The following is a 20,944-nucleotide window of genomic DNA, read 5'->3' as shown; positions in this document are numbered from 1 at the left end:
TTAATGCAAACTTTTATTGATGGTACAAATCAAACATTTTACACTACTTCATCAACATCTTCATCCAAATTATTTCATTTCCTCAGTCTCTAAAATGGCAACTGCTTATTACCATACATGAAAAGTGTATAATTTTAATCAGTTATTTACAACTCTGGCAGTGGTGTTAGCTGATTGCCTTGGTTTTGATTTTGAATATGCTATTAAGAGACATTACTGTAAGCTTGGCAATACAAAAGCGAAAAAATAGCTTTAAAAATGGCTATGAGATATAATTAAGCAAAATAATGTAAAATACATCTGTCAAACAGTTTCAGTAAGCCAAGATCAGAAGTAAACATTACTGATTTTAAGTTCTTAGTACTTATGTATTTAAAGCAGTCGAACAGTTTTCCCAGTCACAGTTAAGAAGTCTTCATCTGCAAGAGCTCGGAGTGCCTCTTCGAACATATCCTTGGTAATAGCCTAAGAAGATTAAAAACAAAATCCTAATTTGCAAATGTAGATGAACAAAAATAAGTCTTTTAGTGCAAATATAATTGGTCTGCTTGGTGTATTCTTTCAGTAACAGAATAGCAAGAATTATTTCCCACTGCATCATTGGCTGTTCCTGTCCTGTGACGTGACGTGACGTGACATGACATACCCCAAGTTTATCATGACTGCTATTGTTACCCCTTCCGCCCCCAACTTGTACAACACACAATCCACAGGAGAATGTTAGGGCAGAAAACATGAAAGATACAATTCATGTGGACTTTGCAGTACCATAAGTACTGGTAATTACAAAAAATAACCACTATTTTAAAAAAAAGTAGTGTTGGGCCATACAGTAAGGCTAGAAGGGCATCGCGGGGTTCAAATGTTCACAAGCTATTCCTGTTCTATGATTTTAGACATCACTATGCCTCTGCCAATTGTTTTCCCTTTTAATTAGGGAGACTCCTGTATTTCCACAAAAGGTCACAGCCAATAATAGGAATCCAGCCTCTGGGGAATAATAGGTGTAAACATGCATCCTACTTCCAATGTTATTAGAATGGGGTCAAACAATGCCATAGAGTAGAAAGAGAAAGAATAAAGAGAGAAGAACACACTGAGAACCCCCAGATCTCTCATTTCACACATCAAAAGATATTCCAAAATTTCAAACTTTTATACTCAAGATAAAAAGTAACTTACAGCATCAGATTGACATCTCAGATCATCAAAAAGCTGCTGGTATTTCATAGCTGGAGTTTTGCCTTTAGACTGTATGAGCTTCTTCAAGGCTTGAGCTAATTCCTCCTTGCGTTTACGAGCAGTGGCACTCATTCCTGAAATAAATTAAACCACAAGATTTTCAAATTCACTATTAGATACAATGTAATAACTCTATCCTTTGAAGCTGAACATGTAGTTCTGCCTAGTCTGTGCTGCTTACCAAGGTGAGAATGTTAGTACTGGGAAATGAAATGTTTCCACGATTCAGTGTCAGCATTATACACAATCCAAGGTTCAGTGTAGCACAAACAGCTGTAAAGATCCCTCCATTTTGTACCAATAATGCACTGGAACCTCAATCTCAGAAAAACAACCCCTATGGATCAGTGTAATACTTGAATTTTACACACCGAACATCCCCATGGCTTCTCCAAATGAGACTGTCAATTTAGTGCCTAATTTGCAGAGGTTTTGCACGGTGCACATAAGAACATAAGAAATAGGAGCAGGAATAGGCAATACGGCCCCTCGAGCCTGCTCCGCCATTCAATAAGATCATGGCTGAACATTTAAAAAATGTTCTTTTTTTTAATTCTTTCTACCAAAGTGAATAATCTCACATTTCCCCACATTATACTCCATCTGCCACCTTCTTGCCCACTCACTTAACCTGTCTATGTCCCTTGCAGCCTGTGTCCTCCTCACAGCTTACTTTCCCACCTAGCATTGTATCGTCAGCAAACTTAGATACATTACACTCGGTCCCTTCATCTAAGACATTATTATCGACTGTAAAAAGCTGAGGTCCAAGCACCGATCCCTGCAGCACCTCACCAGTTACAACCTGCCAACCCGAAAATGATCCGTTTATTCCTACTCTCTGTTTTCTGTCCGTTAACCAATCCATGCTAATATATTGCCCTCAATCTCATGAGTCCTAATCTTGTGTAACAACCTCTTATGAAGCACTTTATCGAATGCCTTTTGAAAATCCAAATATACTACATCCACTGGCTCCCCCTTATCTACCCTGCTAGTTACACCCTCAAAACTGTAATAGATTGGTCAAACAAGATTTCCCTTTCATAAAACCGTGTTGGCTGACTAATCATATTATGATTTTCTAAGTGCCCTGTTACTACATCTTTAATAGATTCTAGCATTTTCCCTACTACTGATGTCAGGCTAACTGGCCTATTTTTTCCTGTTTTCTCTCTTCCCTCTTTTCTTGAATAGCAGGGTTACATTTGCTACTTTCCAATTCATGGGGACCATTCTAGAATCTAGGGAATTCTGGAAGATCAAACCAATGCATCAACTATCTCTTTTAAAACCCTAGGATGTAGGCCATCAGGTCCAGAGATTTGTTGGCTTTTAGTCCCGTTAATTTTTCTAATACTTCTTCTTTACTAATCTTAATTACTTTATGTTCCTTCCTCTCATTAGATCCTTGGTTCCCCATTATTTCTGGTATGTTTTTTGTGCTTTCTATTCTGAAGACAGATACAAAATATATGTTAAACGTCTCTGCCATTTCCTTATTCCCCATAATTTCTCCTGTCTCTGCCTCGAAGGGACCCACTTTTACTTTCACTAATCTCTTCCTTTTTATATACTTGTAGAAGCTCTTGCAATCTGTTTTTATATTTCTTGCTAGTTTACTCTCATATTCAATTTTCTCCCTCTTTTAATCAATTTCTTGGTTATCCTTTGCTGATTTCTAAAACCCTCCCAATCCTCAGGTTTACTACATTTTTTTAGCAATATTGAAAGCCTCTTCTTTTAATCTAATACTACCCTTAACTTCCCTAGTTAGCCACAGTTGGATCACCTTTCCTGTGGAGTTTTTATTCCTCAAGTGTATGTACATTCGTTGGGAATTATGAATTATTAAAAAAAATATCCACAAGGAAATGGTGAGACTATCCCAATCTAGGCCAACACACCAGTGCAATTCTGAGGGGGTGCTGCACTGTCGGACGTGCTGACTTTCAGTTGAGACGTTAAACTGTGGTCCCATCTGCCCTCTCAGGTGGACGTGAAAGATCCTATGGCACTATTTCAAAGAAGAGCAGGGGAGTTCTCCCAGGTGTCCTGGACAATATTTATCCCTCAACCAACCACTAATACAGGTTATCTGGTCATTATCACATTGCTGTTTATAGGACTTTGCTGTGCGAAAATTTGGCTGCCGTGTTTCCTACATTACAACAGTGACCACACTTCAAAAGTACTCCATTGCTGTAAAGTGCTTTGGGACATCCTGAGGTTGTGAAAGGCACAATATAAATGCAAGTCTTTTTTTCTTTTTATCCAAACCCATTTCACTTATCACCTTACAATCAGCAGTGAGAAATGGTTCAGCCCATCAGTCTGGATTGGAATAAAACCTAAGTATCGAGGTGAATGAACAGTACTGCACCATCCAATCGCACATCATGTCCTTTGCAAAAATAGTGCTACTACATATATATTTGCAGTAAATTGTGGAATGCAGTCATGAACACGGATTTACTTGTATGACTAAAACCTCCAAATTTTTATACCATTCACTTGGCAACATTATACCATTCCTAACTTCCCAAAATTCACTTTTTCTAGACTTGACACCTAAAATGAAAGCAACATTCATTTAACTCATTACCTGTAGTAAGGATAGATATATCTACAATTCCAGTCCTTGGATCAGTGGCAGATTGTTTCAGAGCTTCACGGTGAAGGCGCTTCGCCTCTTCTACATCTATATTTTCCACTTTTTCAGAAAAACGCACTTTGGCATATGCTTCTGCCAGACGTATCAGTGATTCCAGTTGTCGGGGGTATGCGGACACCATACCTCTGCCACTGCCAATTTTCCTCATGTCTACATAAGCCTTTAGCATGAAGAAAAAAAACACAAGCAGTATTTAGTGAGGTTGTATATTTTGTAAGAACCTCTGTTAGAAATACTATAAAATATCACACCAAGTACTCAGTTCTCACCTCAATCAGTGATTGACTGGCTTCTTCACTCAGCTTAGGGTGGACATAAGTGCGGCCATAAGCAATGTAATCCCTCAGCACTGCCATGTCCAGGTATTCTTCTTCCATTTCCTCTTCACTTTGATAATAAAGTGAAACCAAGTGGTGGGCAAGACGTCGATCATAAGCTTCATCTTGAGGGTCCAACATAAGGAAGATCAAGTCAAACCTACAAAAGATGACCAATTTATGAGATTACAACAAGTGTGCTCAATAGTTATCCAACAGTCAGTCAACATCACAGAATGAGTGAGATTATTCCAGGACAGACTTCTGGGAACACTACAGGTAAATGGGGTTTAGATCCTGATTATGGGAGTATTTGAATAGTTTTGCCTACCTGGATAGTAGTGTATGTGGAAGCTGGATGTTTTCTATAGTTGTCTTTTTGGGGTTCCACTGCGACTCCACTGGGTTTGCAGCTGCCAGGACAGATGTGCGGGCATTCAGCTGACAGATAATTCCAGCCTAAAATATACAGAATCATAGTAGATACAGCACAGGAGGAGGCCTTTCAGAGCATTGTGCTTGTGCTGGCTCTTTGAAAGAGCTATCCAATTAGTCCCATCCCCCTGCTCTTTCCCCATAGCTTTGTAAATGTTTTCCCATCATGTATTTATCCAATTCCCTTTTGAAAGTTACTACTGAATCTGCTTCCACCACACTTTCAGGCTGTGAATTCCAGATCATAACTCGCTGCGTAAAAAAATGTTAACCTCATGTCGCCTCTGGCTCTTTTGCCAATCACCTTAAATCTGTGCCCTGATTACCGACCAGTCTACCACTGGAAACAGTTTCTCCTTATTTACTCTGTCAAAACCATTCATGATTTTGAACACCTCGATCAAATCTCCCCTTAACCTTCTCTGTTCTAAGGAGAACAACCCCAGCTTCTCCAGTCTCTCCACATAACTGAAGTCCCTCAACCCTGGCATCATTCTAGTAATTCTCTTCTGCACCCCCTCTAAGGCCTTGACATCCTTCCTAAAGTGTGGTGCCCAGAATTGAACACAATACTCCAGTTGAGGCCTAACCAGTGTTTATATAAAGATTTAGCGTAACATCTCTGTGTTTGTATTCTATGCCTCTATTAACTTGTCCTGCCACCTTCAAAGATTTGTGTATGTGCACCCCCAGGTCTCTCTGTTCCTGCACCCTCTTTAAAATTGTACCATTTAGTTTATATTGCCTCTCTTCATTCTTCCTACCAAAATGCATCACTTCACACTTCTCTGCGTTAAATTTCATCTGCGACGTGTCTGCCTTGATTATTAAAAAAAAATTTCAGCTCCCCCTCAAAAGTTTGTTTGTGGCATAACTTGATGCAAAATTTGTCAAAAGAAAGGAACTGTGTACAATGGTTTCCAAACTTTTCTGTACGGAGGTTGACAGCAGCAGTCACCCAGAAGAAAAAAAACAGCATCATTTACATTTTTAGTATATAAAGCAACAGAAATAAGGTGCAAGCAATCCAGAAAAATATAAAAATCTTGTGATCTTGTAGATCGTAGGATTAGCATGCTATTTATGTATTTACTTCCAATTCTGAATACTAATTTTAAACAATATTGTAAAAACATTGGAGGAGTTTTATGCAATTCCTACCTTAGCAATGGATAGAGTTTGCTGCTCCATAACTTCATGCAACACAGATCTTGTGCTATCGTTCATTTTGTCAAACTCATCAATGCAACAGATGCCATTATCACTAAGAACAAGGGCACCAGTCTGCAAGACAAGTTGCCTCGTCTCTGGATCCTTTGTCACATAAGCAGTAAGACCCACAGCGCTGGAGCCTTTACCAGAAGTGTACTGACCTCTGGGCACTAGGTTGTACACATACTGCAGCAATTGAGATTTACTGGTACCAGGATCACCACAAAGAAGGATGTTGACCTCTGCACGGAAATTGCCACGGCCAGTGTGACTGAAGTCTTTACGTGTGCCACCAAACAACTGCAGCAAGATACCCTGATACAAAATACAAAGAAAAACTGTCACAAAATTTAATTTTAGCATAAAGCTATTACTAGATACATATTGCTGTTTACAAGGAAATGCTACGCAATGTCTCCCTCCCCATAATTTAACTGACCTTATATGCTGATACATGTTTCATCAGTAATGGGCGTGTCCACAGATGTAACATGCAATCAGGTGGTGGAACAATTCTGGAACCTGTTGGTATACTGGTGCATTGTGCCATCGAACAATAGGAAACGTACATGACATGATTCCCAATATGGCAATTTCCTAATCTCAGCCTTACTGGGAGATAGAATTGGAGGTTTTAAATATTTCATTCAAAAAGGAGGTATTAGTCTCTATATAAAAAAAGACTAGCCCAGAGTTGCTGTTTGCCAATATTTATAACATGGCTCTATGAGTTGAACAAGTGCTGGAACAGTTTGTCCACCTGTCTTTCAGGTTCAGAGTGTTGTGTGCGCACATGTGGGAAAAGGGCAAAGCGTGAAAAAAAAGATGGAAATGTAGCATGGAAACTTTTCTCAGCTCATTAAAGGAAATAAATATCTTGTTCAGAGCAGAGACAAACAACTTTTTCCTGAAGTGACCACATGCACATTAAACATGCACTTTTGGAAAGTATACCCGAGACGATTCCACAGAGAAGATTTACACACACACACCCACACACGATGTCACGTACAGGATATTGCAAAGATGTGTTCAGAGAACATCTTATACCTTTTTGATATCTTCATGTTCATAAATACTAGGAGCCAAAGCAGCAGAAAGTCGTTCATAAATATCAGGCTTCTTAGAGAGGTCTTTCAGCATGTCAGCACGTTGCTCTGTGAACAATTTCTGTTCCTTTTCATCATCAAGACCGTGAAGCCGTTTCTCATCAGTTTTGCGAAAGTGAATGACATCAATGTGAGTCTTGTACACTGATTTCACGTTGCTTGCTCTTGGATTTACTCGGATAGGAACAGCTCTATAGATGCCTAGACAAAAAAAAACTCTACACATAAACAATCCTCCACCTCCTCCAAAAACCAGACATTAACCATCTGAAAATAGACTTTTTAAAAATTTGTTCACGGGATGTGGGCGTCGCTGGCGAGGCCGGCATTTATTGCCCATCCCTAATTGCCCTTGAGAAGGTGGTGGTGAGCCGCCTTCTTGAACCGCTGCAGTCCGTGTGGTGACGGTTCTCCCACAGTGCTGTTAGGAAGGGAGTTCCAGGATTTTGACCCAGCGACAATGAAGGAACGGCGATATATTTCCAAGTCGGGATGGTGTGTGACTTGGAGGGGAACGTGCAGGTGGTGTTGTTCCCATGCGCCTGCTGCTCTTGTCCTTCTAGGTGGTAGAGGTCGCGGGTTTGGGAGGTGCTGTCGAAGAAGCCTTGGCGAGTTGCTGCAGTGCATCCTGTGGATGGTGCACACTGCAGCCACAGTGCGCCGGTGGTGAAGGGAGTGAATGTTTAGGGTGGTGGATGGGGTGCCAATCAAGCGGGCTGCTTTATCTTGGAAGGTGTCGAGCTTCTTGAGTGTTGTTGGAGCTGCACTCATCCAGGCAAGTGGAGAGTATTCCATCACACTCCTGACTTGTGCCTTGTAGATGGTGGAAAGGCTTTGGGGAGTCAGGAGGTGAGTCACTCGCCGCAGAATACCCAGCCTCTGACCTGCTCTTGTGGCCACAGTATTTATATGGCTGGTCCAGTTAAATTTCTGGTCAATGGTGACCCCCAGGATGTTGATGGTGGGGGATTCGGCGATGGTAATGCCGTTGAATGTCAAGGGGAGGTGGTCTGGAGCCGAGTGGTCCTGGTGGAACCCAAACTGAGCATCGGTGAGCAAGTTATTGGTGAGTAAGTGCCGCTTGATAGCACTGTCGACGACACCTTCCATCACTTTGCTGATGATTGAGAGTAGACTGATGGGGCGGTAATTGGCCAGATTGGATTTGTCCTGCTTTTTGTGGACAGGACATACCTGAGCAATTTTCCACATTGTCGGGTAGATGCCAGTGTTGTAGCTGTACTGAGTTTGAGAATGTACTTTTAAATCTTAAAATTAATTTACCATTGCCTTTTACCTCCTTAAAACAAAAGATCCCATGACATTAAGTTATAGAATCATCGAAAAGAATCACAGAATCTTACTGCACAGAAGGTGACCACGCGGCCAGTTGTGCCTGTCCCGGCTCTTTGAAAGCTGTCCAATTCAGTCACAAACCCCAGCTTTTTACCCATAACCGAGCAAATTAGTCCTCTTCAAGTACATGTCCAATAGCCTTTTGAAAGTTCCTATGGAATCGGATTCCTCCACCCTTTCAGGTAGTACGTTCCAGATCTTAACAACTGTGCGTGAAAAAAATTCTCCTCATTTCCCCTCTAGTTCTTTTGCCAATTATTTGAAATCTATGACCTCTGGTGACTGATCCACTGCCAGTGGAAACAGTTTCTCCTGACTTGCTCTATCAAAACCCTTCATAATTTTGAATACCTCTATTAGGTCTCCCTTTAACCTTCTTTTCTCTAAGGAGAACAATCCCAGCTTCTCCAATCTCTCCACATAACTGAAGTCCCCCATCCCTGATACCATCCTGGTAAACCTCCTCTGTACCTTCTCCAAGGCCTTGACATCCTTCCTAACGTTTGGCGCCCAGATTTGTACACAGTACTCCATCCAGAACCACTCGGCTCCAGACCTCATTACAGCCTTGGTCCAAACATGGACAAAAGAGCTGGATTCCAGAGGTGAAGTGAGAATGACTGACCTTGACATCAAGGCAGCATTTGACCGAGTGTGGCACCAAGGAGCCCTAGTAAAATTTAAGTCAATGGGAATCAGGGGGAAAACTCTCCAGTGGCTGGAGTCATACCGAGCACAAAGGAAGATGATAGTGGTTGTTGGAGGCCAATCATCTCAGCCCCAGGACATTGCTGCAGGAGTTCCTCAGGGCAGTGTCCTAGGCCCAACCATCTTCAGCTGCTTCATCAATGACCTTCCCTCCATCATAAGGTCAGAAATGGGGATATTCGCTGAAGATTGCACAGTGTTCAGTTGCATTCGCAACCAGATAATGAAGCAGTCCGAGCCCGCATGCAGCAAGACCTGGACAACATCCAGGCTTGGGCTCATAAGTGGCAAGTAACATTCGCCCCAGACAAGTGCCAGGCTATGACCAGCTCCAACAAGAGAGTCTAACCACCTCCCCAAGACATTCAACGGCATTACCATCGCCGAATCCCCTACCATCAACATCCTGGGGGGTCACCATTGACCAGAAACTTAACTGGACCAGCCATATAAATACTGTGGCTACAAGAGCAGGTCAGAGGCTGGGTATTCTGCGGCGAGTGACTCATCTCCTGACTCCCCAAAGCCTTTGCATCATCTATAAGGCACAAGTCAGGAGTGTGATGGAATACTCTCCACTTGCCTGGATGAGTGCAACTCCAACAACACTCAAGAAGCTCAACACCATCCAGGACAAAGCAGCCTGCTTGATTGGCACCCCATTCACCACCCTAAACATTCACTCCCTTCACCACCGGTGCACCGTGGCTGCAGTGTGTACCATTCACAGGATGCACTGCGGCAACCCGCCATGGCTTCTTCGACAGCACTTCCAAAACCGCGACCTCTACCACCTAGAAGGACAAGGGTAGCAGGCACATGGGAACAACACCACCTGCACGTTACCCTCCAAGTCACACACCATCCCGGCTTGGAAATATATCGCCGTTCCTTCATCGTTGCTGGGTCAAAATCCTGGAACTCCCTTCCTAACAGCACTGTGGGAGAACCTTCACCACATGGACTGCAGCAGTTCAAGAAGGCGGCTCACCACCACCTTCTCAAGGGCAATTAGGGATGGGCAATAAATGCTGGCCTAGCCAGTGACACCCACATCCCATGAATGCGTAAAAAAAAAGCTGAGGCCTAACTAGTGATATGTAAAGGTTTAGCATAATTCATTGTTTTTGTATTCAATGCCCCTATTTACAAAGCCAAGTATCCCATATGCTTTAAACAGTGTAGGATTTACCTGTGACATTCACTCTATCACCAGGCTGTACTTTATCCACCAGATCATTGTGAGCGAACAGTATAACTGTATGTGGTGTCTGTCCTGCAGGCATATCTTCGGGGGACTCCTGCAACTTAACCTGCAAGATTAGAAAAGAACGGTTAAACTAATTACTATTCAGTTCATTATTAGACCAGCAAGTGCAGATGCATAGTATATTGTGATTGTTTATTCCTGAGTAAATGCACGTGATGCATTTGAATTACACAAGGGCACTTTAAATGCAATCAAATTTTTTTTTTTAAAAGATCAAAACCTTTAGTATCTTATCTCTCTTCTCTCCCCCTCACCCAATAAAGTACTATGATAACTTCCTGGCTTCAAATATCTAAAAGCAGAAAACATACTTTGTATTCTGTACAGAGATGACCCTTCATTTGAACAAACTCTTACCTTGGTCCTGATTGAGCAGCTCAAATTTCAGTAAGGGAAAATCCCCAATTACAAAAAAACAAAAACAAACACAAAACCAAACCATTTTAGTTTGTAATAATGAAGCTTTGACAATAACCACTGTTGCATTGTCAGCAGTGCCATCCTTCGAACAAGCTGTTAAATTGAGGTCCCTTCTGCCTGTTCTGATGGAGGTTTAAGATACAATAGCATTATTTGGAGAACAAGCAGGGAACTCTCCTGGTGCCATAATCAACATTTCTCCCTTAATCAATACCACTAAAAACAAAATACCTGGTCATTCATCTGATTGTTGTTTGTGGGATCCCATTGCACAAAATATGGCTGTGACATTTGCCTAAGGAACAAAAGTCATCATAGAATTATACAGCACAGGAGGCCATTTGGCCCATCGTGCCTGTGTCAGCTCTTTCAAAGAGCTAGCCGATTAGTCCCACTCCCCTGCTCTTTCCCCATAGCCCTGCAAATTTTTCCGTTTCAAGTATATATCCAATTCATATTTAAAAGTTACTATTGAATCTGCTTCCAACATATTCCAAAATAATTCATTCTATGCGAAGCAAGTGGAATTTGAGTAAAATGATAAGACATTAGATAAATGCAAATTTTTCAGATTTTAGTTTCAATCTTAAAAAAAATTTCCCTGGTTTTAGCTCACCGTTCCTCCCTAGATTGATCCCACTTTTAAAGTTTACTTTACTTCCCCATTATGGGCTCCTCCGCTCTAAGACTGCTCCCAGATTACCCCCAATCTTGAGTCATTTGCTAAGTATACCATGAGCAGCCCTAGCTCTGTGGGGAAGTATGCGGCCTCTTGTTCAGCACCTCCCCTGATGGGAGTCAAGTTTGGGCACTTAACACATGGGGTGTCATGGTGAACTGTTTTGATGGCTCTATGGTAAAGCACAGGGGAAAGGGTCAGCTCAATTATTTCCATCGTATTGTGATGACCCTTGTAAAGTGTTAAAACTGTATCAAGTATTAGATAATTGATTATTAAAGCATTGCTTTGTGGTTAGGAGGAAATTATTTTGTTGCAATCCACAGTTATTTAGCATTAACTGTACAAATGTATTGAGAGATGATTGTATTCCTGAAGAAAAACTTACCATCTGTTTGTCTGAGAATATTGAACGGTTGTGGATTAGAGCCATGCTGTGTGTGGTGTTGCAGTTCTTGCACACAGATGGTTCAGCGATCCGGCCACGGTCAACCTCCACCCTTGTGCAAAAAGCACACACTTGACAGCGGAAAAATGCCTCTTGCATTTCAGGAATCAGTTGAGAAGACCTGATCACCATGCCACTGACTGTGATCAACTGATCAATATCTGTAAGGAAGAATGCAAAATTACTTTTAAAATGGAAAAAATATTCTGAACTAATAAACATAGCATTACTATGGGTGGCTTATATGAGAAATCTTAAAGCACTTGCATGTAAAATACCATAAAACGTATTTACCAACTAAAACCAGCTTCCTTTTTTCTAGCACCAATACCCTACCTTCTGGATTCAGACTTCTCATATTTTTGGTTCTCAAAGCATTGAATGGCCGAACTTGGATCTGATGCTCCAATATAGAGTCAGGGAAACGCTCAAAAAAAAGTTCATTGACAGCCATGTCAAAAGTAGGAATCACTTCCTATACATTAAAAAAGGATTTGTTTAGCTTCAAAGCACTGTTTAACATTTTTTAATTTCAATTTTATTTCAAAACATTTGTAATTATGAAGGAATTATTTATTGTATAACATACATTACCTGTGGGTAACAAATCAGCTGTCTGTACAATTCAGGGTCAAATGTTCTCAAATGAGAAGAGTTCACATTTAGAAACGGCTCTCCCACCAAATTCATCTACAATAAAAGCACTTGATCAAATTTCCTTCAGCGCTGGAATGCTTCCACAAGAAAAGAGAGACAATTAACAAAAGTACGGGGGAGGGTGGGGGGGGCGTCATCAAGATGTGCATTACCTCTTCAAGTCGTTGCATGTAAAATGGTTCATTGAGGTCAAGGCCTGTAATTTCCTCTTCTTTAGCAGAAGGGTCAACGAAGCGCTGAAGGAACCTCTGAATGAAAATGGTACAAGGATTACTTTCTCTTCTAGTATGTTACAGAAACCACATTTCTCAATGCTCACTTAATATTGCTAGCTTACTCTGGCCTAATTTACAATTTTATAACAATACATCCAAAGTTTAAGCATTAGATACCACAAAAAATATGGGTCCATATTGTCAACAGCTTTACTTTATCACAACAGGGCTAAGTCCTCTGGCAGCTGTGGCTGATTTATCATTTGACCTGTACAGTTGTGTGGTCCAGAAAAATAACTAGCATTCTTAGTTAGTGTGATCTACAAACTCCAAAAGATTTTTTCTCTTGTGTGCATGCGTGGTTTGTTTGACAGTTGTTGCTGTATCTTGGTAATGGCATTTTGCAGCAAATGGAGGATAACTAAGAATTGGCTCCTAATATATACCAGGGAAGAACTGAACAGATATTTAGAAGAGAAAATCTAAGCAGCATTTTAACTTGCAAAATTTGATCCACATACATCAGCAAAAATAAATGAACAGTTCTATTAAATCTACCTGAAACTTTTCTTTGCATGCAGCCACATTGACGTCTGTTCCCCAGATTACTAGCTTCTGTCCAAGGGATTGCTCACTGGTCACAACGTCATCTGCTGAAGGCTGAAAATAAGAGATCAGACTCTTAAGAGAAACTAGCCAATAACAATAAACTTACTTCTTTAAAAAATATATATATAGATAAATGAATTCACATAAATCCTGGTTATGCTACATATTTTCTATTAGATACCTACCTGGTCTGCATGCAAGTCAACCTGGCGGGCCTTACGTGCAGATCCAAGGTCAGGACGCTGACGTATAGGTGTACCACGCACACCGCTGCGAGGTGTACCTTCCACTCGAGAGCTGGGGGTGCCATAGGTCAAAGGAGAGCTTATGTCAAATTCACTGGCAGCTGTGGAACATTAAAATATATTGAAAGTTACTTCAAAAAAGAAAATTTGACTAAATACATATATATATATTTTTAAACTTTTAAATATCAAACATTCTGGTATAAGGGAAAGAGCAGGGGAATGGGACTAACTCAATTGCTTTCACAAAGAGCCGGCATAGGCTTGATGGGCCGAATAGCCTCCTTCTGTGCTGTAACCATTCTATGATTCCAGGTGAAGTTCTAACAAGTTAGGTGCAACTGGCTCAAAGGCTAAAAAAAATTCTGAAAAGTTAAAGATAAGCACCAAGAAACTGGAGCTAATGCAATAAAAAAAAGATTAGTACTAGGCCTCTCAATATAGTACTGCTCATTTAACAGAAAAGCAGTTCAAAGCAAGATTGTACCAGTGTAGAAAAATACAGCAACAGCTGTTTGCTTTTCCTGCTACACTTCACATAGTCCTCTACTCCTTACAGCCATTTAGAGGGAGAGTAAATTATCTGTCAGCGCTGTTGTGCACGTGGTCTACACTGCTTGCAAATGTCCGAATTGCTGCAGAGTTCACTTAAAATGACAAACAGCAAACCTGAACGGCGTGACCGTGCTGGGCTGGATAAGAAGGATGACTCCTGCACATGTGGGCTCCGGACATCTGCTGCTGGAGAAGTTGGCATCGGCTGCAGCTCCCCAGTGGATGTTGAATCATCTATCCGCTGCCTTTGTGAAGGTGGAGACTGTACTCCATCACTACGAGCTGCAAGATGTTGACTTATTATTAGTAACATGTCACCACATTTTCTGGTCTTCACAGTTAAGTGTTTCTTTAAATGCAAGTAACAACATAATTCTGGCCTCACATGGATATGAACAACAAAAATTTGGCAAGCTGCTCTAAATTCAAATCAGCAGTGACATAACTTGACACTTATTGGACAGCTCCCTTTAGGATCTGTAAACTTTTTATACAGGTGTAATGTAAATACCAGATGAATAGTTTATCAAGTTGAATCTCTTAAAATGTTAGAATTCGAGCAGTCAGTTATTGGAAACAAATAACTTCTTCCCTCTTGTCCAGTTGGTAACTTGATGTAGCATTTGCAGCACTGCCACTAAAATGATTATCTGTATGGAAGAGAATCAAGTATTTTGTGTAACATCTTACAGTAGAGAACCAGGCTGAATACAGAAAGTACAGAGGAGATCTAAAAAAGGGAATGAGAGGGGCAAAGAGAGAGTATGAGAATAGATTAGCGGCTAACATAAAAGGAACGCAAAAGTCTTTCATAAACACATAAACAGTAAAAGAGTAGTCAAAGGAAGTGTGGATTGATCAGGGACAAAAAAATTCTTCTTATGGAGGCAGAGGGCATGGATGAAGTACTAAATGAATACTTCGTATCCGTCTTCACTAGAGAAGAGGATGCTGCCATTGTAGCAGTAAAAGGAAGAGGTAGTAGCGATATTGGATAGGATAAAAATAGATAAAGAGGAGGTACTTAAAAGATTGGCAGTACTCAAAGTAGAAAAGTCACCCGGTCCAGGCGGGATGCATCCTAGGTTACTGAGGGAAGTAAGGGTAGAAATTGCGGAGGCTCTGGCCACAATCTTCCAATCCTCCTTAGATATGGGGATGGTGCCAGAGGACTGGAGGATTGCAAACATTGCACCCCTGTTCAAAAAAGGGGAGAGGGATAAACCCGGCAATCAGAGGCCAGTCAGCCTAATGTCGATGGTGGGGAAACTTTTACAGACAATAATCCGGGACAAAATTAATTGGCACTTGAAAAAGTATGGGCTAATAAATGAAAGTCAGGATGGAAAATTAAAGGAAAATTGTGTTTGACTAACTTGACTAAGTTCTTCGATAAAGTAGTGGAGAGGGTTGATGAGTGTAATACATAAGAAATAGGAGCAGGAGTAAGCAATACGGCCCCTCGAGCCTGCACAGCCATTTAATAAGATCATGGCTGATTTTCGACCTCAACTTCACTTTCCCACCCGATCCCCATATCCCTTGATTCCCTTAGAATCCAAAAATCTATCGATCTCAGCCCTGAATATACTCAACGACTGAGCAGCCACAGCCCTTTGGGGTAGAGAATTCCAAAAGATTCACCACCCTCTGAGTGAAGAAATTTCTCCTCACCTCAGTCCTAAATGGCCGACCCTTTATCCTGAGATTATGTCCCGTACTTCTAGACTCTCCAGCCAGGGGAAACAGCCTCTCCGCATCTACCCGGTCAAGCCCGCCAAGAATTTTATATGTTTCAATGAGACCACCTCTCATTCTTCTAAACTCGAGAATATAGGCCCATTCTACTCAACCTCTCCTCATAGGACAACCCTTTCAGCCCAGGAGTCAATCTAGTGAACCTTCATTGTACCGCCTCTAAGGCAAGTATATCTTTCCTTAGGTAAGGAGAACAAAACTGTACACAATACTTCAGATATGGCCCTGTACAATTGTAGCAAGATATCCTTACTCTTGTACTCTAACCCCCTTGCAATAAAGACCAACATACCATTTGCCTTCCTAATTTCTTGCTGTGCGATTGATGTTGTGTATATGGGCTTTCAAAAGCCATTTGATAAAGTACCACATAATGGACGTGTTAGCAAAATTAAAGCCCATGGGACCATGGGATTAAAGGTAATATAAACTAATTGGTACAATTTTAAAGGGGGTGCAAGAAGAGAGAGACCTGGGCGTGCACATACACAAATCTCTGAAGGTGGCAGGACAAGTTGAGAAGGCTGTTAAAAAAGCATATGGGATCCTGAGCTTTATTAATAGAGGCATAGAGTACAAAAGCAAGGAAGTTATGCTAAATCTTTATAAAACACTGGTTAGGCCTCAGCTGATGTATTGTGTTCAATTCTGGGCACCACACTTTCGGAAAGATGTCAAGGCCTTAGAGAGGGTGCAGAAGAGATTTACTAGAATGGTACTAGGGATGAGGGACATCAGTTATGTGGAGAGACTGGAGAAGCTGGGGTTGTTCTCCTTAGAACAGAGAAGGTTAAGGGGAGATTTGATAGAGGTGTTCAAAATCATGAATGGTTTTGATAGAGTAAATAAGGACAAACTGTTTCCAGTGGTAGAAGTGTCAGTAACCAGAGGACACAGATTTAAGGTGATTGGCAAAATAGCCAGAAGAGACATTTTTTTAATGCAGCGAGTTGTAATGATCTGGATTGCGCTACCTGAAAGGGTGGTGGAAGCAGATTCAGTAGTAACTTTCAAAAGGGAATTGGATAAATACTTGAAGGGAAAATTTTTTACAGGGCTATGGGGAAAGAGCGGGGGGATGAGACTAATTGGATAGCTCTTTCAAACAGCCGGCACAGGCACAGGCACAATAGGCCGAATGGCCTCCTCCTGTGCTGTACCTACTATGATATTACAATCTTGAGGGAGAAGGGCACAGCAGGGCTGGGATCTTGTGGTGTACTGGCTGGATATTTAGCTGATAGCATTTCAGTTCTTTAGGTGACATTTAAAATCAAGAAATTCTCAATGGTCTCATGTATTTATCTAATTAGAACTAAAATATTCAACAAACTATTTTAGTACAGAAACAATGACCGAAAATGTGAATATTTCAGAAAAATATTTTGTACCCAATGGACTAGAATGGCTTTAAAGCAAATTTCTAGTCTTTAATAGCTCCTGATGTATATGGATGCTGCGGTGAACAATAAGACTTACGTGTGGGAGGGTTACTGCCTCTTCCACGTTTGCTTCCTTTACGACTAGGTGTAGATGTTGGTGACGACATCTTTAACACTAAGATGGGAAAAAAAAACATTAGCTGTGCATTTAATCATGTTTGACAGATTTTAGTGTGCGGAAGAGTCCACCACCAGTATCACTTTACTAATACATAACACAAATTCCTTGCCTTAAATCATTTAAATAATTTGATATTTATAGCAAAAAATGAAGTTATATATCCACAAGAAGGAATGTGCAACTTTCAACACTTCACATTTCTTATGTTATTCACTGCTGGTACTCCAACTCTCAAATTATAATTTCAAGAGCAGAATATCAAATATAATATGTTTTCAGTTACTCCAGCACACCCATTATTCTGTTCTCCAAGACGATCAAGCCTTAATAGTAGGCCTATATTTTTTCACCACCCTGAGATTTTGCTCAAGGAGCATGCCTGATTATTGGTGATTTGTAGGCTGCTTAACTCACTTAGATTAAAATCATTGAGTAGTAATTTTTTTAAAAAATAGCTGCTCACTCGTAGTGTTGCTCATAGGTAATCTGGAGTTGTGATGTTAAAATGCTAATACGGTTAGAATCATAGAAAGGTTACAGCACGGAAAGAGGCCATTCAGCCCATCGAGTCTGTGCCGGCTCTACGCAAGAGCAATCCAGGTAGTCCCACTTTCCCGCCCTTTCCCCATAGCCTTGCATTTTTTTTCCTTTCAAGTACTTATCCCGTTCCCTTTTGAAAGCCACGATTGAATCTGCCTCCACCACTCTCTTGGGCAGTGCATTCCAGATCCTGACCACTTGCTGCGTGAACGTTTTTCCTCATGTCACCTTTGGTTCTTTTGCCAATCACCTTAGGTTCTTTTGCCAATCACCTTAAATCTATGTCTTTTGGTTCTTGACCCTTCCGCCAATGGGAACAGTATCTCTCTATCTACCCTGTATGGACCCTTCATGATTTTAAATACCTCTATCAAATCGCCTCTTAACTTTCTCTGTTCCATGGAGAACAATCCCAGCTTCTCCAGTCTATCCACGTAACTAAAGTCCCTCATCCCTGGAATCATTCTAGTAATTCTTTTCTGCACCATGTCTAAGGCCTTCACATCTTTCCTCAAGTGTGGTGCCCAGAACTGGACACAATACTCCAGTTGTGGTCGAACCAGTGATCTATAAAGGTTCATCACGACTTCCTTGCTTTTGTACTCTATGCTTCTACTTAAAGCCCAGGACCCCATATGCTTTTTTTAAACTGCTTTCTCAACCTGTCCTACAATCTTCAACAATTTGTGCACATATACCCCAGATCGCTCTGTTCCTGTACCCCTTTTAGAATTGTGCCCTCTAGTTTATATTGTCTCGCGTCGTTCTTCCTACCGAAATGTATCACTTCGCATTTTTCTGGGTTAAATTTCATCAGTCTCATGTCTGCTCATTCCCCCAGCCTGTCTATATCCTCTTGAAGTCTATTACTATCTGCCTCACTGTTCACTACCCTTCCAAGTTTTATGTCATCTGCAAATTTGGAAATTGTGCCCTGTACACCCAAGTCCAAGTCATTAATATATATCAAGAAAAGCAATGGTCCCAGCACCGACCCCTGGGGAACACCATTGTACACCTCCTTCCAGTCCGAAAAACAACCGTTCACCACTATTCTCTGTTTCCTGTCACCTAGCTAATTCTGTATCCATGTTGCTACTGCCCCCTTTATTCCATGGGCCGCAATCTTGATGATAAGCCTACGATGCGGCACTTTATCGAATGTCTTTTGAATGTCCATATACACCACATCAACTGCATTGCCCTCATCTACCCTCTCTGTTACCTCATCAAAAAATTCTACCAAGTTAGTTAAACACGATTTGCCTTTAACAAATCCATGCTGGCTTTCCCTAATCAATCCACCCTCGTTCAAGTGACTGTTAAATCTGTCCCGGATTATTGTTTCTAAAGGTTTCCCACCACTGAGATTAAACTGACTGGCCTATAGTTGCTGGGTTTATCCTTACACCCTTTTTTGAACAAGGATGTTACATTTGCAATTCTCCAGTCCTCTGGCACCACCCCCGTACCTACGAATGTTTGGAAGATTATGGCCAGTAACTCCGCAATTTCCTCCCTTTATTTCCCTCAGCATCCTAGGATGCATCCCATCCGGACCGGGTTACTTATCTACTTTAAGTACAATTGGCCTTTCTAGTACCTCCTCTTTATCAATTGGTTTGCCCCTTTAAACCCACTGCTCAACTCTTCCCCTCTTGGTGCTTGAGAAACAAGGAAGACATTGAAGCACTTGAGAGAAGTCCCACAAGGCTGATTCCCAGTGCTAGAATTCTGAGGAGTGGAGAAACTTGGGCTCTTCAGAGTGGAAAGGTGGCATCTTAGCAGTGATCTTATAGGCATAGTTAGGCTTTAGAAAATGTTAATTCTGAATACTCATTTAAATTAAACCATAAGAAAAGGATAAGGGGGCACAGGTGCAAACTAGTAAAAGGCAACTTTATGACTATTCTCAGGAGACTCTTTACACAAAGAGTGATCACTTGTGTAACGAATTCCTGGACAGTGCAGCGGAGGAAAAAACAGTGGAATCATTTAACAAGTAGACACGGTCTGTAGGGTCTTTCTGGATGGATGAAGGAAGATGGGCCGATTGGCCGCCTTCATCTGTAACCATCTTGTGTGAACGTCCTACTCAATTTCGCGTTGGGGGGGGGGGGGGGGAAGGGGGTACACGGCAAATAAAAATCTGTCAGACGCAATAAATTTACCAGAAATTTAAAACGATATTTTAAATTGAATCTCGCCCCATAAACATATCAAAGCAACATCGCTTTTGCTGCATTTGGGATCCTCATTTGGTTTCCTGCCAAAACTTGACACTTTAAAAACGTGTTTGAAATAAAGTATGAAAAACAAAATTTGATTTTTAAAAGAACAGAATCAAATCCGTTCGGATTTACCACTAATCTGATAGCCTAAAAAAAAAGTCTGGTAACGTTCACTAAACTATGTAACTAATCAACTGCCGATTACACAATGACGACTGGACCGCTGTCAATTTCCTATTTTGTTTACTATTTCAATTTATTTACACGACTATGGGTGCAAAGATGACACAACAAATACAAACTCCACATTACTCTAAATGTAGTGCATCTTATTTACCTCTAACCCGTTACAACATTGTCTAATTCACTGATCCCTACCTTATTGATTTCACCCACACTGCAGACTAGTTTTCGCGCGGAATTGGTCAGCTGATCTCCACTCCGCGCGCTTTCCCCGCCAATCACCGCTCACGTTCTAATAACAGGGGAGAATCTATTCCTTGCGGGGGGGGGGGGGAGGATTTATGTGTAATTTATGTTTATAAATCAATCACATCGCCTGAATTTGTTTTCAATGAATATTCTAATCCTAGTAGAAATATATTATTTCCTTCTATCAGTGTTTGGAAGAAAATAACGATTAAAAACAATATTGCGTAATTTGAGGAGTGAACGCCCCCACACCCCCCTCTCTCGCGGCC

At 41.1% G+C, this 20,944-nt stretch overlaps 1 protein-coding gene across 1 annotated transcript; it reads right to left on the bottom strand.

Moving 5' to 3' along the window:
- On the bottom strand, positions 1 to 20,722 carry mcm4 (minichromosome maintenance complex component 4). Its single transcript, XM_067979912.1, has 17 exons — positions 20,622 to 20,722; positions 17,389 to 17,466; positions 14,266 to 14,433; positions 13,537 to 13,697; positions 13,301 to 13,402; positions 12,680 to 12,775; positions 12,465 to 12,560; positions 12,207 to 12,345; positions 11,811 to 12,031; positions 10,246 to 10,366; positions 6,931 to 7,190; positions 5,830 to 6,195; positions 4,565 to 4,692; positions 4,186 to 4,393; positions 3,848 to 4,076; positions 1,183 to 1,316; positions 1 to 465 (listed from the first exon to the last, which is right to left on the bottom strand). The coding sequence occupies exons 2-17, from the start codon at positions 17,456 to 17,458 to the stop codon at positions 373 to 375; spliced, it is 2,592 nt and encodes an 863-aa protein (XP_067836013.1). The 5' UTR covers positions 17,459 to 17,466; positions 20,622 to 20,722; the 3' UTR covers positions 1 to 372.
- Positions 20,723 to 20,944: the final 222 nt, after the last annotated feature.

This window comes from Heptranchias perlo, chromosome 3 (assembly GCF_035084215.1).
Source record: "Heptranchias perlo isolate sHepPer1 chromosome 3, sHepPer1.hap1, whole genome shotgun sequence".
In the NCBI taxonomy this organism is placed as follows: domain Eukaryota; kingdom Metazoa; phylum Chordata; class Chondrichthyes; order Hexanchiformes; family Hexanchidae; genus Heptranchias; species Heptranchias perlo.
The sequence above is the reverse complement of the archived record's forward strand: the minus strand, read 5'-3'. Positions and strand labels throughout refer to the sequence as shown.

Coding starts and splice junctions, on each gene's coding strand:
- mcm4 (XM_067979912.1), bottom strand. CDS start 17,458: ATGTCGTCACCAACATCTACACCTAGTCGTAAAGGAAGCAAACGTGGA. Junction 12,561..12,679: donor ACATGCAACGACTTGAAGAG/GTAATGCACATC, acceptor CTTTTATTGTAG/ATGAATTTGGTGGGAGAGCC. Junction 7,191..10,245: donor TGATAGAGTGAATGTCACAG/GTAAATCCTACA, acceptor TTTTTTGTCTAG/GCATCTATAGAGCTGTTCCT.